This window comes from Danaus plexippus (assembly GCF_018135715.1).
Source record: "Danaus plexippus chromosome 22 unlocalized genomic scaffold, MEX_DaPlex mxdp_33, whole genome shotgun sequence".
In the NCBI taxonomy this organism is placed as follows: Eukaryota; Metazoa; Arthropoda; class Insecta; order Lepidoptera; family Nymphalidae; genus Danaus; species Danaus plexippus.
The window spans coordinates 815,221-832,284 of record NW_026869856.1 but is presented as its reverse complement, the minus strand read 5'-3'; the positions used below and the strand labels follow the sequence as shown (position 1 = coordinate 832,284).

General features: G+C 30.0%; 1 protein-coding gene across 7 annotated transcripts in view; it reads right to left on the bottom strand.

Annotated features, from left to right (window-relative positions):
• Positions 1 to 3,611: 3,611 nt before the first annotated feature.
• Positions 3,612 to 17,064, bottom strand: part of LOC116773705 (protein madd-4) — a 197,792-nt gene continuing 184,339 nt past the window's right edge. For 4 of the 7 annotated variants that reach the window (XM_061528818.1, XM_061528820.1, XM_061528819.1 and 1 more), the window contains 13 exons: positions 16,328 to 16,495; positions 15,792 to 15,974; positions 15,271 to 15,423; positions 13,798 to 13,976; positions 13,460 to 13,563; positions 12,854 to 12,951; positions 10,220 to 10,312; positions 9,601 to 9,848; positions 9,291 to 9,399; positions 7,904 to 8,060; positions 5,996 to 6,138; positions 5,367 to 5,535; positions 3,612 to 5,203 (listed from right to left, as the gene is read on the bottom strand). In XM_061528818.1, coding sequence (XP_061384802.1) covers positions 5,097 to 5,203; positions 5,367 to 5,535; positions 5,996 to 6,138; positions 7,904 to 8,060; positions 9,291 to 9,399; positions 9,601 to 9,848; positions 10,220 to 10,312; positions 12,854 to 12,951; positions 13,460 to 13,563; positions 13,798 to 13,976; positions 15,271 to 15,423; positions 15,792 to 15,974; positions 16,328 to 16,495 — 1,911 coding nt within the window. In that variant the 3' untranslated portion in view covers positions 3,612 to 5,096. The remainder of the gene's footprint in view (positions 5,204 to 5,366; positions 5,536 to 5,995; positions 6,139 to 7,903; positions 8,061 to 9,290; positions 9,400 to 9,600; positions 9,849 to 10,219; positions 10,313 to 12,853; positions 12,952 to 13,459; positions 13,564 to 13,797; positions 13,977 to 15,270; positions 15,424 to 15,791; positions 15,975 to 16,327; positions 16,496 to 17,064) is intronic. The other 3 variants (XM_061528822.1, XM_061528821.1, XM_061528823.1) reach the window with 3 other exon arrangements.

Genomic DNA, 17,064 nt, shown 5'->3' with positions numbered 1-17,064 from the left:
AATTGTGTAAAAAATAACGTACAACCAGCAATCTATCTAAGTCGTGGTGGCCTGGAGGTTACAGGCCCGCCTCTCGTACGTGAGGGCGCGGTTTCGAAACCTGGTGCTTGCCACCAATGTGATCTTTTTCCGAGTCATTTGTACTTTCTAAGACTATTTAGACACCACTGACGGACGGTGAAAGAGAACATCGTGAGGAAACCTGGTCTTATAATTTCAAATTATAAGATTGAAATCGCCACCCCGTCTTGAGCAAGCGTGGTGATTAATGCTCTAACCTTCTCCATGTGAGAAAAGGCCTTTGCTCAGCAGTGGGTTCCGATAGGCTGATGATCATGATGGTGATGATGATCTATTGTAGTATTTCTAAATTACACAGCCAGAACTCTTTTTCTATAACAGGTTTAAGGTTACCAAAAATTGTTATAAACATTTCAAAATGTATCAAAATTAAATTCAAGTTCCCAGAGACAACAAATACTTCTAAATAAAGTTCATTGAATTAAATTCTAGTTAAATACGGAACAAGTCTAGCACAATAACTCGATAATCTAAAATTGAAATCACAAAAAACCGTAATATCGTGAAACGAATTTATAATTCGGAATTTTGTGGTCCAATCAATGCAAGTTATTGGGAATGCGTGTCGCATTTAAATATTTTATATGTACGAATGTCAAAATTAGATTTTTTTTTACGTTCTATTTATTCAAATAGTTTTCGATAACTATTCGGTTTTTGTTAGAAACTTTTTTGTAAAATTGTCCTAAAAGCTATTGTATGTTATTTTGGTAAAAAATATATTTGAAATTATAAGACCAGGTTCCGTTGATAACTCTATAATGACTAAGTTAATATAAGATTAGGTTACATATATTACCTCTCCAAGAGTCCTTAAACTGAAGACGAGTTCTAGATAATTAAATGGATTAACTAAGACAGCGTTTCTATTTAGATTTACATAACAATATTGTTGTTGTAATTATTACATTATATGTTAATGTTATGAAAATATTCATACGAGATATTTAAAATTTTTGAATACGTAGAGCGGGATTCTTGTGCAAAAACTAAAAAATTCTCTGACGAAAATATCCTGAAAGCATACGACGTATGGATAAAACGAAGTTCAGTAAAAATGAAGCCTGGCTGGATCGATTTGTCGTGTTCAAAATCACCTCCATAGAAACTTTCATCGACATTTATGGAACCTCTTCCAATAACATTTATATAGAAACATTTTATATAAAGTAACTTAATTTTTACATATAATAACAAGAATAAAACGTTTCTTATATGAAGGCTTTGATAACTTTAAGTCATTGAGTATATTTATAGAATAGATTATTAATATATTTGTAATATTGATTTGTTAAAATCTATTAATAGCAATTTAAATATTGCAGTTTAGTCTTATGAATATAATACAAAGTTACCTGGACTTATATGTACCTATAGCAATAAACAAATACAACCTAACAGGTCGTACAATACAAAGCTGTACATAATAAGAGACGCTCGTTATATGAACAGATTTATATACAAAGGACATTTGTGTTATACTAGCAGCTTCAATAAATTGTTGTGGCTACAACCTACGAGAGTTTTAAACTTGATACCAAAGATTTAATCATGAAAATCGGAGTAGAGAACGGTATTCAATTACTATTTTATTTGCGTGATTATTTAGGTTTGACAGCGCTGTGACAGAACAGAAAAATAATTGTTGTAAATTAAAGTAGTAGTTCCTTTTTAGTTAACAAATATACATGCAGTTAGACATTTCTATTTTAAGGTAATAATCCGCTCTATTTCAAATAGCGATATTGAGGATACAAAAGTATTATTTGGTATTATAAGAAAAGTAGTTTAAAAGCTATTACTGAGATTAAATAGAATGTATATTATGTATAATAGGTAAAATTATACATATATTTTCAAAGCACTGTAATAATTTAAAATAACAAATCAACCGCTTATGTTTTGCACCACGTTTTCTTACCCGAGCAACGTCCTTTGCAGTCTGCAAGTCTTCCCTTAAGGGCTTCGATTTCTTTTAGTTGCGATGAATAACAAATGTTTTCCAGCATAAGAACTATTTGCTATAATATCATGAAGTACTCGTGAAAGTTGTAAAACCTCTTATACATTTTCCATTGATATAAAGCTCCATACAGTTGTGGGTCCACAGCGGTATGGAAGAAGTGAAAGAAGCTGAACGACTCACGAAAGTACTTATAGTTTTCATCTATTGTGAATGTTATAACTGTATTAACAGTGCGTGTTTATTGGAATATAGATTATTATATAGTTGATGACAGTCATCTGCTGTGGATTTTGGATAGTATTAATTACAGACACAATCTATTTTGAGTCTATGTTAGCCTCATCACACGGCCTACGTAGTGTTTAGAGCTTTTCATTCATTAGTATTTACTTTTTAACTGTTCGAATATTATTAATATATATATTTTTTTTATCTTCATTAGTATTTATGTTTGTGAGATGTTTTTTTTACGAATAAAATAAAAAAAATATATATACTATTCACAAAAAATTCAGTAGTTACCGAAAATAAATTCAGTAGTTACCCAAAATAAATATATTTACATGTTATTATTGACTTTGAAAATTGTAGATCTTATTATAGAAAAGAGGAGGTTTTTCTTTAAAGAAGTTTTTGTTAATTAAAAATAAATTTAATAACTCAGCGTATCTCGAGAAAAGATATTAGATTTCTTATAAAAGCGATATTTTAAGATTTTCTGATACATAATAGTTCAATTTGTATACATTAATGAAAAGTTGTTACAAATCAGTTACGAATTTGTTTAATATTGTAATAAAGATTTAGCATAAATAAATATTCTATTTATAATTCTCTGGTCGAAAACGTTTTTCATTTTCTTTTAACATTAGTTTGAGTTACTGCACTGTCCTTATTCGTATGTATAAAATTAAGTGATCAAAACAAGTTGTCTTCTGAAAAAAACGCAAATTTTAGATCACAAAAAAATTTTACACACCAGTGTAGTAAATTAATAATTCTATCAGTTTTGCAGTCCAATCAATGCCCATATTGGAGAGGCGAGCCAATTGATGTACGTGTATGAGGGTTTAGGAAATTACATTTTGAATGTTTTTAATAATTTTAGAATTTTTCATAATGTATTTCAAAATCTATCGGATGTGCCTTAGTTTTTATAAGGACGATTAAAAAATATCTGGTGATTTTAACAAATTTTATAACAGTTTCTTATAAAACGTTGTTTAATTTGCATTTTGCTTACAATATTTTAAAACTCAATGTTCAGTTCTGAAAGAAACCAGCCTCTGTTAAATTTACGATTTGACAATCTCTACAACTTTAATGTAGCAAAAGAAATTGATTAAATTGAATTAAATAAAAGTGAAATTTATATAGAAAAAATTTATTTTTAATATATAATTTTATACTAACTATATAGTGTATAAAATAATGAACTAATCTCACAATCAATACTGTATTACTCGAAGCTGAATATATAGATCACGAGCACTGATGATTTGTTTGTATGTTTGTGTTTTTGTTCTTCATTAGTTACTAAAGGCATATGAATAAAACAAAGATGTTCAGTAACTTAGTCGTATAATATATTTTATATTTGAAATTTTTTGTTACAATGTACAATATCGGTCTTAGTTTAAGGATATTAAAAAATATTGAAGATTGAAAGGGGAGGTTGTATTGAAATACAAATCTCAGAAAGCATTATAGGTCGCAATTACTATTTGAGAATGAGCAACGTATTAATCAAAGCTTGTAAGAAACAAACGAGAATGAGTCCTTTGCTCTGAACATAAGATTCATTTTCCAATACAACGCTTTTTGGCTTCTCAGGCAGTAAAGTACAAACAGCGACACAAGTATCAATCGTATGGCAGTTATATCGATATGAAAGTTCACTTATATTATGTTAAGATCTTCAAGCCACTGTTATAACTTAAGTCGCCCAGGATTTACTTCACATATTATCCAATGTATGAAAAACCTAGAATTGACAAACATTAATGATAGAGATGAATAAAATTTTCTATAATGGTCGAACTAACCACATTCAATGTTGTGGATAACGAGCACACAATTAAACTATTTTATATACATTTAAGCGATATAGTATTGCTTCCAATAATCAAGAATGTTTTTAGTATACCTTTTATAGATTATTTTACATGTCTTAAAGCTGAGACGACACTTTTGTCATCTCGTCATAATAAATAGTGATTTTACTAATTTCTCACGTAACACTTTTTTACGCCAGTGTACACAATTTTGGCAAATTTCGCTAACGTCTATACACTCATTGCGTAGCTATATTGTGCATATAATATTAAGCGTAGTAATTATGCCTATTTATTTACATCTATAGTACAAAACATTTTTACTAAATATTTTGTTATATTTAAATAAATTTATTCTATAATTTTTTATTAATTTACATCTTTCAATATATATATTTTTATAATAAAATAAAAATAATCATTACCATAATAAAAATTAATGGAAAGAAGTAAATTATAATTTAAGACAATATATAATAGTATGAGGTGTCTTTAAATTTAAAATGCAAAATATTATCTGTAAAAGATTTTTTCCTACATGACATCCGATGTATTTAAAAGCTTTTATAACAAACGATCAGAATGTCGTATCGTTATCGTGTCGTCTAAATACTAAGTGAAATAACGACTAGGCAACGTGCTGAAGTTAGTTTACTAAATCTATCAGTTCCAAAACTTATGTAACATAAAAAAAAAATATTATGTTAATAGAATAAAAATAACCCAGCAGAGCTTCATATAGCAAAGCTATCAGAAATATTTCTGAATAATTCTTCTAAGACCATCAAGTTGCAACATTTAATAACATCCAGACAAAACAGCCAAGAATTTGATATGAAAACCAATTTTTAATAGCCTATAGAATAAAACACAATTTCATCGACATTACACCGTACCAACATTTAAATAAATGCTCTGACAACGATTTAAAATACTCTCGAACTTTCTAGAATTTTTCCGGAACATTCCAGAATTTCGTGGAACGCTCTGCAAATTTAATCCTCGCAGGTCTTGCAGCACTGCCTCTGGTAGCGCTGGAGCGCGCACATATTCATGGCGCGGACGTTCTCACAGAAACGTGAGGTGTCTCTGCAAACAGCATCTAGTCCCAATTGAATTTGAACATTGGATATATGTTAGAATAAAGCAACTTTCATATATGCTGTAATATAAAACGTGCAATAACTTGCTCATTAACATTTTTATTTTATTTCCTATTCTTGAACTTATTATATACGTACATATACATAATACTCAAGACTCACCCCTGACACAGTTACTCTGCTTACAATCCCTTGCAACTGGAGGCCGTTCTTGTACACAGGCGGCGGCAGGTCTTTCTCTTCTCGTGCGTGTATTTCCTTGTATGGAGGGTGCTCGCCACACGCAGCGCAGCACGCGGTGCTGTTTGCTCTCACCACAAGGGCCTTTGCACTAAACAACAATAAGCTTGAAAGATACTGAAGCTAGTAAAGTATAAGAAGATGTTCAACGTGGACATGTAACAGGCAATGTGTTCTGAAACAAATCTGAAATAGTTTGTTGCGGACCTTTGTTTCAAGCTAGAGGAGACTACAACGATGTCCGAGATAAGTCTTGTTAAAGTATTAAGTATATTCTAAAATGAATTTACTCTACTTAGAGATTCTTAATTAGTTTATAACATCGTGGCCCAGAAATCAAAAGTTCTGGGAAAGATAATTTATATTCAAATTGTTAGTCTTAACACATTTTACATTTGTGAGCACGCATTTTAATAAAATTATGTTTTTTTCTAATTTAGTTGTGTATTTTATTATTTCACATTTCATGTTACGTTTCGATTATTTTTCAACATGTATTGTCTCTAACAGACGAGGTGAAAATGTAGATTTGTTGGTCTTGAATATATTACCTTGCTCCAGGGACCCACAGACCAGACTGCTCTACAAGGTTGTACGCGACGCAAATGCTCGGGTCGCTCGCTGTATACACACGCCGAGTCTGAGACTAGCGTACCGTTATCGCTCACACATTCGACTCGACGACGGATTATAGCTAAGAATAATATTACTAAATTAATTGAATTTACTGTTAGTTTGATTACGAAATACTCGTATATATTATATTGTTTATCATTGAATAATTCTCGTTAGAGAAATATAATCAAAATTTATTGTATAAATGTAATATAAAACTTAGATATATAATATAATGGCGCGGTTTTAAGGTCACTTAATTTTTTTATTCACCGCTGACAATATTGTACTTAAATATAGAAAAAAATATTCTACTTGAGACTATTTTTACAGGCTGGGAAAATAAACAGGTCTGTTATTTTTAAGACAGAAATAGTACAGAGAAAGGTTTGACCGGATAAAAATAAACTTTAGATTGTTGAAGTAAAACTTCAAATTAAACAGACGTAGATTTAGTCATATTATTTGAATATACAATAATAGCTAGAAATAAGTATAAATAGAAATTAAATATAAGTAGAAATATTTATTAAGGTTTCAATACATTTACGAAATTGATTGATCGCTGTCGTTTGGCTCCGCGTCTTTTGTTCGATAAATTCAAATAAAACTGTTGTTTATAAATAAATTAAATAAATTTTATTAATTCTCAAAACTGTCAAATATTTGATGGAGTAATTGGACCTGAATACATTAAAGTGAATCTTACTCGACATTTATTCACCTATATTTGTAGTTCATAGTAGGGGTATTATTTTGGAAAAAGTTGTTAGTATGGGCTTCATGAAATATTAATTATTTGATAATAATTTATTTCAATATATATATTTTTTACGTTTGAATCGATCAGTGCTCTGACAGATGCGATTAAATAATCTTTAAGTATCTCGCGGTTCCTTATAGCGTTGCTGAAACTTTTTTTTTATATTTGATTTAAATCATTTAATACATAAAATATAAATAGATTTAACTTCAATTTGTTTGTTCGTGAGATGCTTTCATTATGTTATTGAAATTGTTCGATGGACTATCAGCTATCCTATTAAAAACACATTATTTCAAGCATTCTTTGACTAATAAATAAATCAAAGCAAACATATCATTACAAAATAAAATTTTCCCATTTGAATTATGTATTAATTTATTTTGATAGCAAACACGCAATACATAGATTACAGACCAATAAAACATGATGTGTTTAGCACGCGTCTGATTTTTTTCATTTTAATTTTAATTGTATGTGATTTTTTTAACTTTAAATTTTATTTGTGTAATAAAACAAGTGCTATACAAATTGATTTCCATCACTAGAAAACGAAAAACGTGATATGACAGTATCACGATTGGAATTAATTCAGTATTTGGTGCGGGGAAATTCGTAATTAGGTAATAACAGTTTTCCGATGAAAGATATGAATTGTAATTGTGTGAAGTTTGAGCGACCATTGTGTTACTCTATGCTTAGTAACAAAATATATTTTATAACGATAGAGCATTAGTGTAATTAAAAATTATATTACTTGTTTTAAATGTTACATTTTCATTTAAACGAAGTACAAAATATAATCAATAGAAATCGATTATAGTTATAACATTTGTAGAATTTTTTTTTATTTATGTTATCCATTTATGAATGTACTGAAATGTGTATCTAGTCAAATAACGTAATTAGGACTATGAGAATAAGAATAGAAAGAAAAAGAAAAGAATTTTCATTATTCTTTCCTACTTCTTCTTGACAATAAGGATACAGATTGTTTTTCATGGATAAATGGGAGAATATTTAAAATTACATGCAGTAATTTTTTTTATATGTAGCGTAGCTTTTTTAGATCTTAACTCACCTGTTCCACTGAGAAGGCATCTCGGTGGAGACCAGTCGCCTGCCTTCCAAGTTGCGCATCCATCAGTCTCACAATTACGCATCACTGAAGGCGCAGTTAGTCCACGTGATATACACTCATCTGTCACTACCGATGTTGTAGTATTCTGGACTTTATGCTGGATAATACAAAATGTATTGTCTGTTTAGTTCACCGACACGAGGTAGGGAACGATGGCTTAATTGGTATAGAAACTGTATCGACATATTCTTGTAACCACAGATTTGAATCCACCTCTGTTGTATGAATTTTTCCCATATAAAAATTCTTTTTGAATTATTATTTAAGAATTAGATTAATACTGTATTTATGTCAATTAATAATCAAAGAAATGTATCTATTACATATTTATAAACGCGTTTTTTAATGAAAAGTTTAATGCGGAATAGTTCTCGCTTGCGTGTAATTTGTTCACACAGTGCTGTGTTAAAAATAATATATGATATATTAATGTAATTTTAATATTAGTTTGTGAGCAAAACGCTATGTTATGATAGGACCATCATTTTATTTATGGATTTTTACATATAATACTAGTGTGTGAGCAATCGACTGATATCAAAAATGTATATATTATTTGTAAAATATAGATTTTGACTTAATTTATGAGTTTTATTTGAAATGCCGAATATTACATCAAAATACTGTTTATGTATCAAAACCAGTCTTAAAAGATTTAGCGTGGAATAAATTTTTCATATTCATGTAATATTGGAAAAGTTTAGTTTAGTTTTTTTCTAGCTTTTACTTTAAACAGTTCCACCGAGTTTCTTGAGATGGAAATTTCAATTCATTAAATGCGAACTCAGATCAGCTTTGAATAACGAAATGGACGAATCACGAACGAATATATAAAATTTATTCAGTTTTTTTTCCCTAAAGTTATAAAGACCGCTTTTACGAAAACAAATTCCTTTAACTAAAAGAAATGATAATCATATTGGGCTAAGGACTTAATCGATGAGATCATGTTTAATTAATGCATATCGATTAGAAGTGGCGGTCGGTTGAAGTGTCCTTGGATATAATGAGATCTAATGATAAGACTTTCACGAGTATTCATTTAAATGAAACTAATACTTTCGGATTGCTACGCGTATTTTATTATTTTTGAAAATTACATACTCAAGACGTATTGGTTACTTTGCAGCAAACGTGATCACGGGCGGACGCGTTGTGTGTACCCATGACCACGGTTGCTGCAATGTAACCGAAACGTAGGGATTATGTAGTTTTCGAAAATAATAAAATACGCGTAGTAATCGTAAACTATTATTTTCCGTTTATTAATCCTAAATTATTAGTTTCATTTGTCCTTGGATATGATTGAATTGTTTTTCTTACTCACTTGACAAATAGCACCTCTTATCTGATGTCCACTTTGTCCACACGGAGCGGAACAAGTCGACCACAATGTTGTGGTCCAAATATATTCATGTACATCGGTTGCGGTTATCCTAAAGAATATTATGAATTAAAGAAACTGTACCAGCCGTATTTGTTTAATTACTCACAATTTTCTATGTTATTTATCTTTCAAGGTCTTTTATGCTTGAGAATAAAGTTGTATGTCAGTTTAAGCTTATATATTTTTTTATTATATAATCATTTATTTCTAAAACGTGTTCAAACTATATTATAAAGAAAAAATAACTTACTTTTGCGGTTCTAATGTTGTAGTCGTTTCAATCAAGTCAGATTTATCAGTACTTTCAAATGTTTTCTTGTTGTAATCTTCGTTAACTATTATGATGTCCGAGTCATCGTCGTAAGGGAAAACGATTTGTTTGTCCTGAAGGTTAACGACCTCCGCCTGTGTTGGTGATCCGTAATTCTGGTACATGATGATGGGATCAACCATCCTTTGACCCCTCGAATTTCCGGTTGTCTGAAAATTCCAAAACCTCTGAACATATCAATTAAAAATGTTCTTAGATAAAAGTTAGGAACGTTTGTTAGAATCGAAATATCATAGAAATTAAAAACCACACAAACATAATGGGGTTATCTGAAAAATGGTTTAACCCGATGGATCGATGAGTGGAAATTTAAAATACTAACGAAAATAAAATAATATCATGATGACCTCCGCAGTATAGAAGGAACCTAAAGAATCTCTGGAAGAAACAAAGCCAAAAAAACCATGCGCAAAAGGAAAACCAGTGATGTCCCACAAAAAATAAGTTACATTCGTTGAAGGTCGATTCTACGAGAGTGTTCCAATGATGGATGTATGTTTTATCATCTACCCCATGCTCTATTTTGGAAGCTGCTCACCTGAAGCTGCATAACAAGATAGTGCAGACATGGTAATAGACGAGAGGCGCCGTTACTTTTCGGCGGGAGCATCTGAGATGATACAGCACTCTTCTTTAATATCCAAAGCGGCGTGGAAGAATTTTCAAGTAAATAATATATATTTATTACCAATTAAATGGTGGGTAAGTATGGAAAGGCGAACTCGGAGAAAATTGTAGGCTCTTTATTTTTAAACAGTGTTTTGTTAGATATTCAAATCAATCAAGCTAATTGACAATTGGATGTACCAGTGATATTATTTATATAAAAATATTTTCGTTATTCCAACTTAGATATGCAATATTTTTAAAATCTGATTTTGTGAATAATATTTGAAATAAAATTAAACGTTGCATACTTATGTTGAATTTTATTTTAGAAAGTTTTCGCTTATGATCGTAAAAATTTATTAAAAAAAAAAATTGATTTTATTATCAGCCATGTGTAGCACGAAACCTTATTTTATATTATCAAATTTAATATCATGTTTAGTGCCCAGATTAAAAAGCATAAAAAAAAAAACATTATTCTCATAACAATTCGTCCGTCTTCAAAATTTCAAAACTTGAACGGGAAATAAAACAATGCAACTCGAAAAGTTCGGAATGATAACGTTGAGCGATTTCAGGAACTTTTGAGTGCTCTTGTCCGAAAACACGGAAAAAGACGTGAAATTAAGATCCAACAGTACTATATATTTTTAATAGGGGGACGTGTGAAATAAATTTCACATTAAGAAGATATAATAAATATAATGAAGGTCACTCAAAAATTTGAAAAAAATTCGGTTATCATTAATATTCTGACTTTATTGTGAGATTGTCATAATTTTTACGAAATTTAATTGGCAATAAGGCATCAAGGTTACCGATTTAAGAAAATGAGAGTAAAAAATTGTAGCTATTGATGGAATGTTGTTTTTTCAAAATAAAACATGTCTGGAGGAATACGTTATAAGGTCTAGCTAATCACCTGGGAGACAAAACGACCGCTATTAGCCCAGATATTAGTGAGGCCACGGCACAATTAGCTCAAGGAACTAGATTTTACCGAGATAACTTAATTTGCATTTATTATCTTGTTAAGAACTTCGGAATTTATAATTTCGATAAAATATGAATGAGATTTTTAAATATAATACATTTCGCTTGCGGTTTTGTATAAAATAATCTTCCAAATTATAAGTTGTTTTCCACTTGACAGTATCAGTAATTTAAAAGTTTAGTAAGTTAGGAATTAAAATATAATTGGATTAAGACTGCTTAAAATAATTTAAATTTTTGATGATTACAACCAAGGATTCCACTTGATTTAGTAACAAAGGTAATTTTTTCACAGTTTTCATCTCCGCAAACAAGATCGGAACAGAAAATATTCACCTTACAAATGTTTTTCATACTCGCAATCTAACTTTAGATATTTACTTCATTGCAGAAGTCATTGTATTGGTCGTCAGTAAATCTTTATTATACGTTGGTTATGTATGAACAAAAACACATTAATTATGTTACTAAAATAAAATCAACGTCACAAAAGGGCCATAAAGTATGTATAAGGCGCACAGTAAGAAATCTAAAAGCAAGGTACGACCGTTTTATCTGAAGCAATCCAGCCAAGTTCAACAATAAAATGGGCGCAGTAAGGTTTATGACAGTCGTTGTGGCTGTAATAAAATTATTATTGAATGTGTATATATACTAGTGAGGATTTAAAGGAGACGTCAAGGTCGTTGGAAGGAGCACGTACTTCTGAAGGTTATATCAGTTATGTCTAGCTTAAGTGTTATTATGATGGCATTAGTTTTATATCTAACAATAAAATAAACCATCAAATTTATATATCACTTTATTGGATACATGTATACATATGTACTATCAAAAAATATTTTTATCACTATATTTTTTATATGTGAATTATTATTCCAAAATAGTCACATTTTTTTTAAATAATATTCTTATATTATATTGAAATGCCATTGATTTTAAACACTTCAATACTGCCTCGGCACAAGGTTTCAGAAATTTACATATCTTTTTAAATCTGCAATAAGTTTTCAATGCTGTTGAACATACCCAATGTAATTTCTAATATTCTAATATCCTTATATGTGCGACGAAATGTAAATTTTAAAAGACTACAATGAACAGTATCGCGTTTTATATTCTTTGGTCGTAAAAGAGATTTATATTTTTCATTTCAACTTAACATACAGTTATTACCGATATAACAGGACGTACTGTTTCATGACTTGGACGGTTATGGCGGCTAGGGTTTGTTGCTAGTTGACACAGATTATAAATATGTGCCAATACGGCTTTTATATTTCCGGACTCTTTCTCTTTTGGTTTTTATAATATTAAGATTTTATCTGATTTTCGATTATCATATTTTTTTAGATATCTTCATTTTATTTAAATGTAAAAAAGACTTAACCGAACAATATCATTGTGAGAACGAATTAAGTTTATCATATATACATATGTCATTAACCTACCTCAGATTTAGGAACTTATTCATCATTTCTCATCAACTTGTTTATCCAGACGATAATGAACCAAAATAATTAACAAGGAATCTCCACTGTGATCAAAGAGGTGGTTCTTTATGACTTACCTCATTTTCATCGTAAATATCTCTTGCTTGAGAGTAACTTGGTGAGGCTTTCGTTGTTGCACTTCCATATAACGCGTCACGTACTTTGTCAATTTTGCCTGTTATTAACAAAGACAAGGACATGTCAAAAAGATGTTGGGAATTATTTTGCTTTAAAATGATTATCTGATCTGATAAGTCTGTGTCACGTGACTTCATACAGCATAAAATTGCTATGCGGGGATCTTGTGTTTTCACGGAATTTCGGAATTAAATATTACCTATATCTCATTTTGATCTTTAAACTACAACACTGTAAAGTTTCGTCAAAATCCATCATGTAGTTTTTGAGTTAAAGATAAACAAACATCCATACGTCGTATACACCCATGCATAATATAAGTGCGATAACTGTACAGTTACAGTACAGTGTTATATCATTAGAACTGAGGAAATAAGCTCTCACGTTACATCAAATATATTTCACAAACAAACTTATTAACTATATTTATTTACATGGAAAATTTTAATATTTAAATCAAACAACTTATTTTATAGACTCAATATAACGTAAACGATTTTAAAATAATTTATTTTAATGTGAATTTTATAAAGAAACATTCAAACCTTTCTGTCGACTCTTGTAATTCTTCTTCTGGTCTGGTGGTCGCTGTTCATGGGACTGATCGTCAGATCGACCACCTACCATCGCTCGATATCTACCATCCGCTCTATAAACATAATCAGGTTATGTATTATAATCTAATATTTACTTAATCTGATACTGTTTTATAGACATTTTAAATATTTGCCATTACTCGTAATGTCATTGTGTTGAAAATATTGTAGGAATTAACTATATTATATAGTTATGTCTTAAGTACATTTTTATTTTCAATCAATAAATACAGACCACAAATAAACAAGCAGTTTGCATTTAAAATGTCAATCTAAATTTCAATTACCTGTCCGAAAGTGGTGAGGAAGGTTCGTCCAAGGCCTTATGTCTTTCAATTTCCTCGCTGGATGGGAATTCACCCGGGCGAGGTTTCACAAGTAAGGTCAGGTTTGCGCTTGACCTTCCCGCCACGCAAGTATAGACTCCATGGTCGCGGAGGGAAAGAGAAGTTATACGGAGAGCTCCCTAGTGCGATAGAGTTAGCATATAACTATAAAAATCATATTAAACCTCCTTAAAAAACTAAAAAGAGCTACATAACAATCAATTGATGAAACTAAAAAGTTGCGCGTATTGAATTTGACAGGAAATTATGTGTAACCGGCTGTAAAATTTTAAACAGTCCATTGATTTTCATTGAATTTAGGTCATCGATATAATATATTAATAAATTAGCGTCAATATTTTAACGTCGGCGTCAAAAATAATAAAATTCGCTCTTTATAATTTGTTTGATCTTAAATTATATTGAAAATAATATAATAATTTATTATTTTATCTCGTGTAATTCTCTTTATTTTAAAATTTAAATATCTTTTTTTTTTACAAAAAAAAAATCTTACATTATGAATTCGGATTACTGAAATAGTTTTAATTAAAACAAATTTTAATCAGCGATGTTTCGGTCCGTTATAATTTAATTGGCTCGTTCTAAAATTGCTAAGCCTAAATATTATTTAATAATATTTTCTAACAATTGTTTCAAAAAGGTTTCACGTTATAAAATTTACGAAGGTCAAAGTTTGTTAGGCTTTGTTGTGTATTGTAAAGAGATTATTGAATCGAAAACTCGTAACAGCCACAGAGTTTTGTTAATGTAATGTTTAATTTTGTTGTTCCGTTATTTATATGTAATGAAAATTATGTTTATTGAGACAACAGAAATTTAATATCATTGAAATTCTGTCATAATATAGAAATAAATTAATTGAGAGACGTGTAAAGTAGAATGTAATATTTTTTATTCTAAAAATTTGCTATTAATTGACTCGTTGTAACTTATTTTTACTCGTTCGTAAGTTTTCCTATCTATAATATAAATTGAAAATTCACATCGGAATTTTTTAGTTCAGTCAAAAATGTTACTTGCTTTCTGTTGTATACTATTTTTTTTATTTCAATGGGAACAAGGAAGGCATGTGTAAACATTAAACATATTTTAGTACAAATGTTAAATTATTAAATTGTATATTCAAATGGCCTCCTCTATTTGTTTGTGATAGTTTCTTGTGGCAAAAACAAGGCCGCTCTAATGTCATCTGCTTTGAGACAGTTTTCACTCCAAACTTGATAGTACCGAATTCTCTTATCAATAGATTCCATTTCGTTTGTAGTGTAGGTTTATAAAATTATAGTATAAAATTAAATTATTTTTTAAAATATTCTATGTCTTTTATGACACTAATTCCAATGAGGTTATTAATTCGTATTTTTTATATTTTGCTCCTATTATAAAATGTGGGATTATAAAAAAAATTACCTTTTTAGATATCTTGTATTTCTTCGACTTGGTTATAATCTGATGATCTTTGGCCCACTGTATTTTGGTTCTGTTGTAACCTTTGACCGGACATTTTATCTTCACCTGTGTCCCGTAAAATATCGTCGCTGAACCCCCCACTTTTACTGTCACCTGTTTTAATTTTAATTTTAATAGTTTTTTTAGTCAAAATGTTATTCTAGCGTTTTCAAGGAAATAAATAATTACGTGATAAAATTTATATCAGAGTCTTTCCCGGAATATGAAACATAATAATTTCATTTCCTTTTCTCTTGAAAGCAAAATTAAATTTCAACGTTTTATTCCTGTGTAGGTATGTAAAATATCTGTATATTTTTAATTGATTCTGATTTATATTAAAGTTATTTCTTGCCCAATTCTAGAAAAATTTGTGCCATGGAAATTAATTATAACGTGAAAACTGAACGTTAAGAATTTCCTTTATCTACATTCTAAACTACGTTACTATCAATACTGGAATCAGTGTGTACGCTTCCTACCTTTTTCTTCTTCGGATCATGCTGTATGTATGAGGAGTTTGCCAATGATATTTCTGGCGACGAGGTATCCAACAGACACGGGCGACTGTTGCACGACTTTGTTGTCGCAGGTCTCGGTGAACTGCATTGAGACGACGGTCGCTCGACTACGTGCGACTGAGCCATTATTTGTTTGCATATCACCTGGCAGTGAAATGTTAGATATTTAAACATTTGAAACCTCTCTTTGAATTTATTATAAATGAAAACTTTTTGAATGTAAAAATGTTATTTACGTTCATGATGTAACTTGAGCTACCATTTGGAATGATAATAAAAAAATCATGTTTCATACAAAACATAGAAGTGAATCATAGAAACCTATCCAGAATAACATAATTTGTGAGGTTTGACGAGTAATTAATTATATAATTTATAAATCTTGTCTAGCATAATTTAACCTGTATCGATTAAAAATTATTAATTTTACATAGAAATCTATCTAAAAATGTATCATTTGGGAGGCAAATCCTAAAATTCGTCTTAATCCAACTGACTTCTCTCTGCTTGACTCCTCCTCCACAAGTCTTGGAGCATTTGGACCAGTCGCCGGCATGCCACCTGACAGGACAGTCAAGTACGTTGCAGTACTGACGGTCAGGTGGTGGAGGTTGAGGACACATACTGTTTGGTACCACCACGGTATTTGTACCACCTCTCGTTACCTACCAAACAATAGCATATATAATAATAGTTTATAAAAGGACTTAGTGGCATTTTTTGTGGCAAATAAGGACAAATGGGCGTGTTCTGGTGAAAACGGTTGCCAGCGTCTCAAAATGTTAGCAATCTTAAGGCAAAGATAGAACTGGTTGGATTTCCTGCAAAAATCAAGTCCTCTTTAAAAAAACCTTAAAGGACAGAGAAGTATCTATAATAAACTTATATCGCTTTTCCGTAGAGGGCCTATGATTGCTAAATAATTTATTCTTCTTTTATGATATAAATTTTCAAGGATTATATTTCCACAAATTATTTCAAAAAATTCTTAGAAGTTAGAATAAATTGAGAACTCTATTTATTACAAGCATAATAGCATCTTTACTAGAAAATTAAAATATCTGATAATGTGAAGGACATATAAAATACCTCTATTCTAATCTAGGCTAAATAAATGATTACCAGTCAAATGTTATATGTAAAATAATTTGGGTGATAACTAAACAGAGACCAGTAAAGTAAATTAAACGTCCATAGCATAAAGACGAGAAATTAGACAAAGCCCTCAGAACCA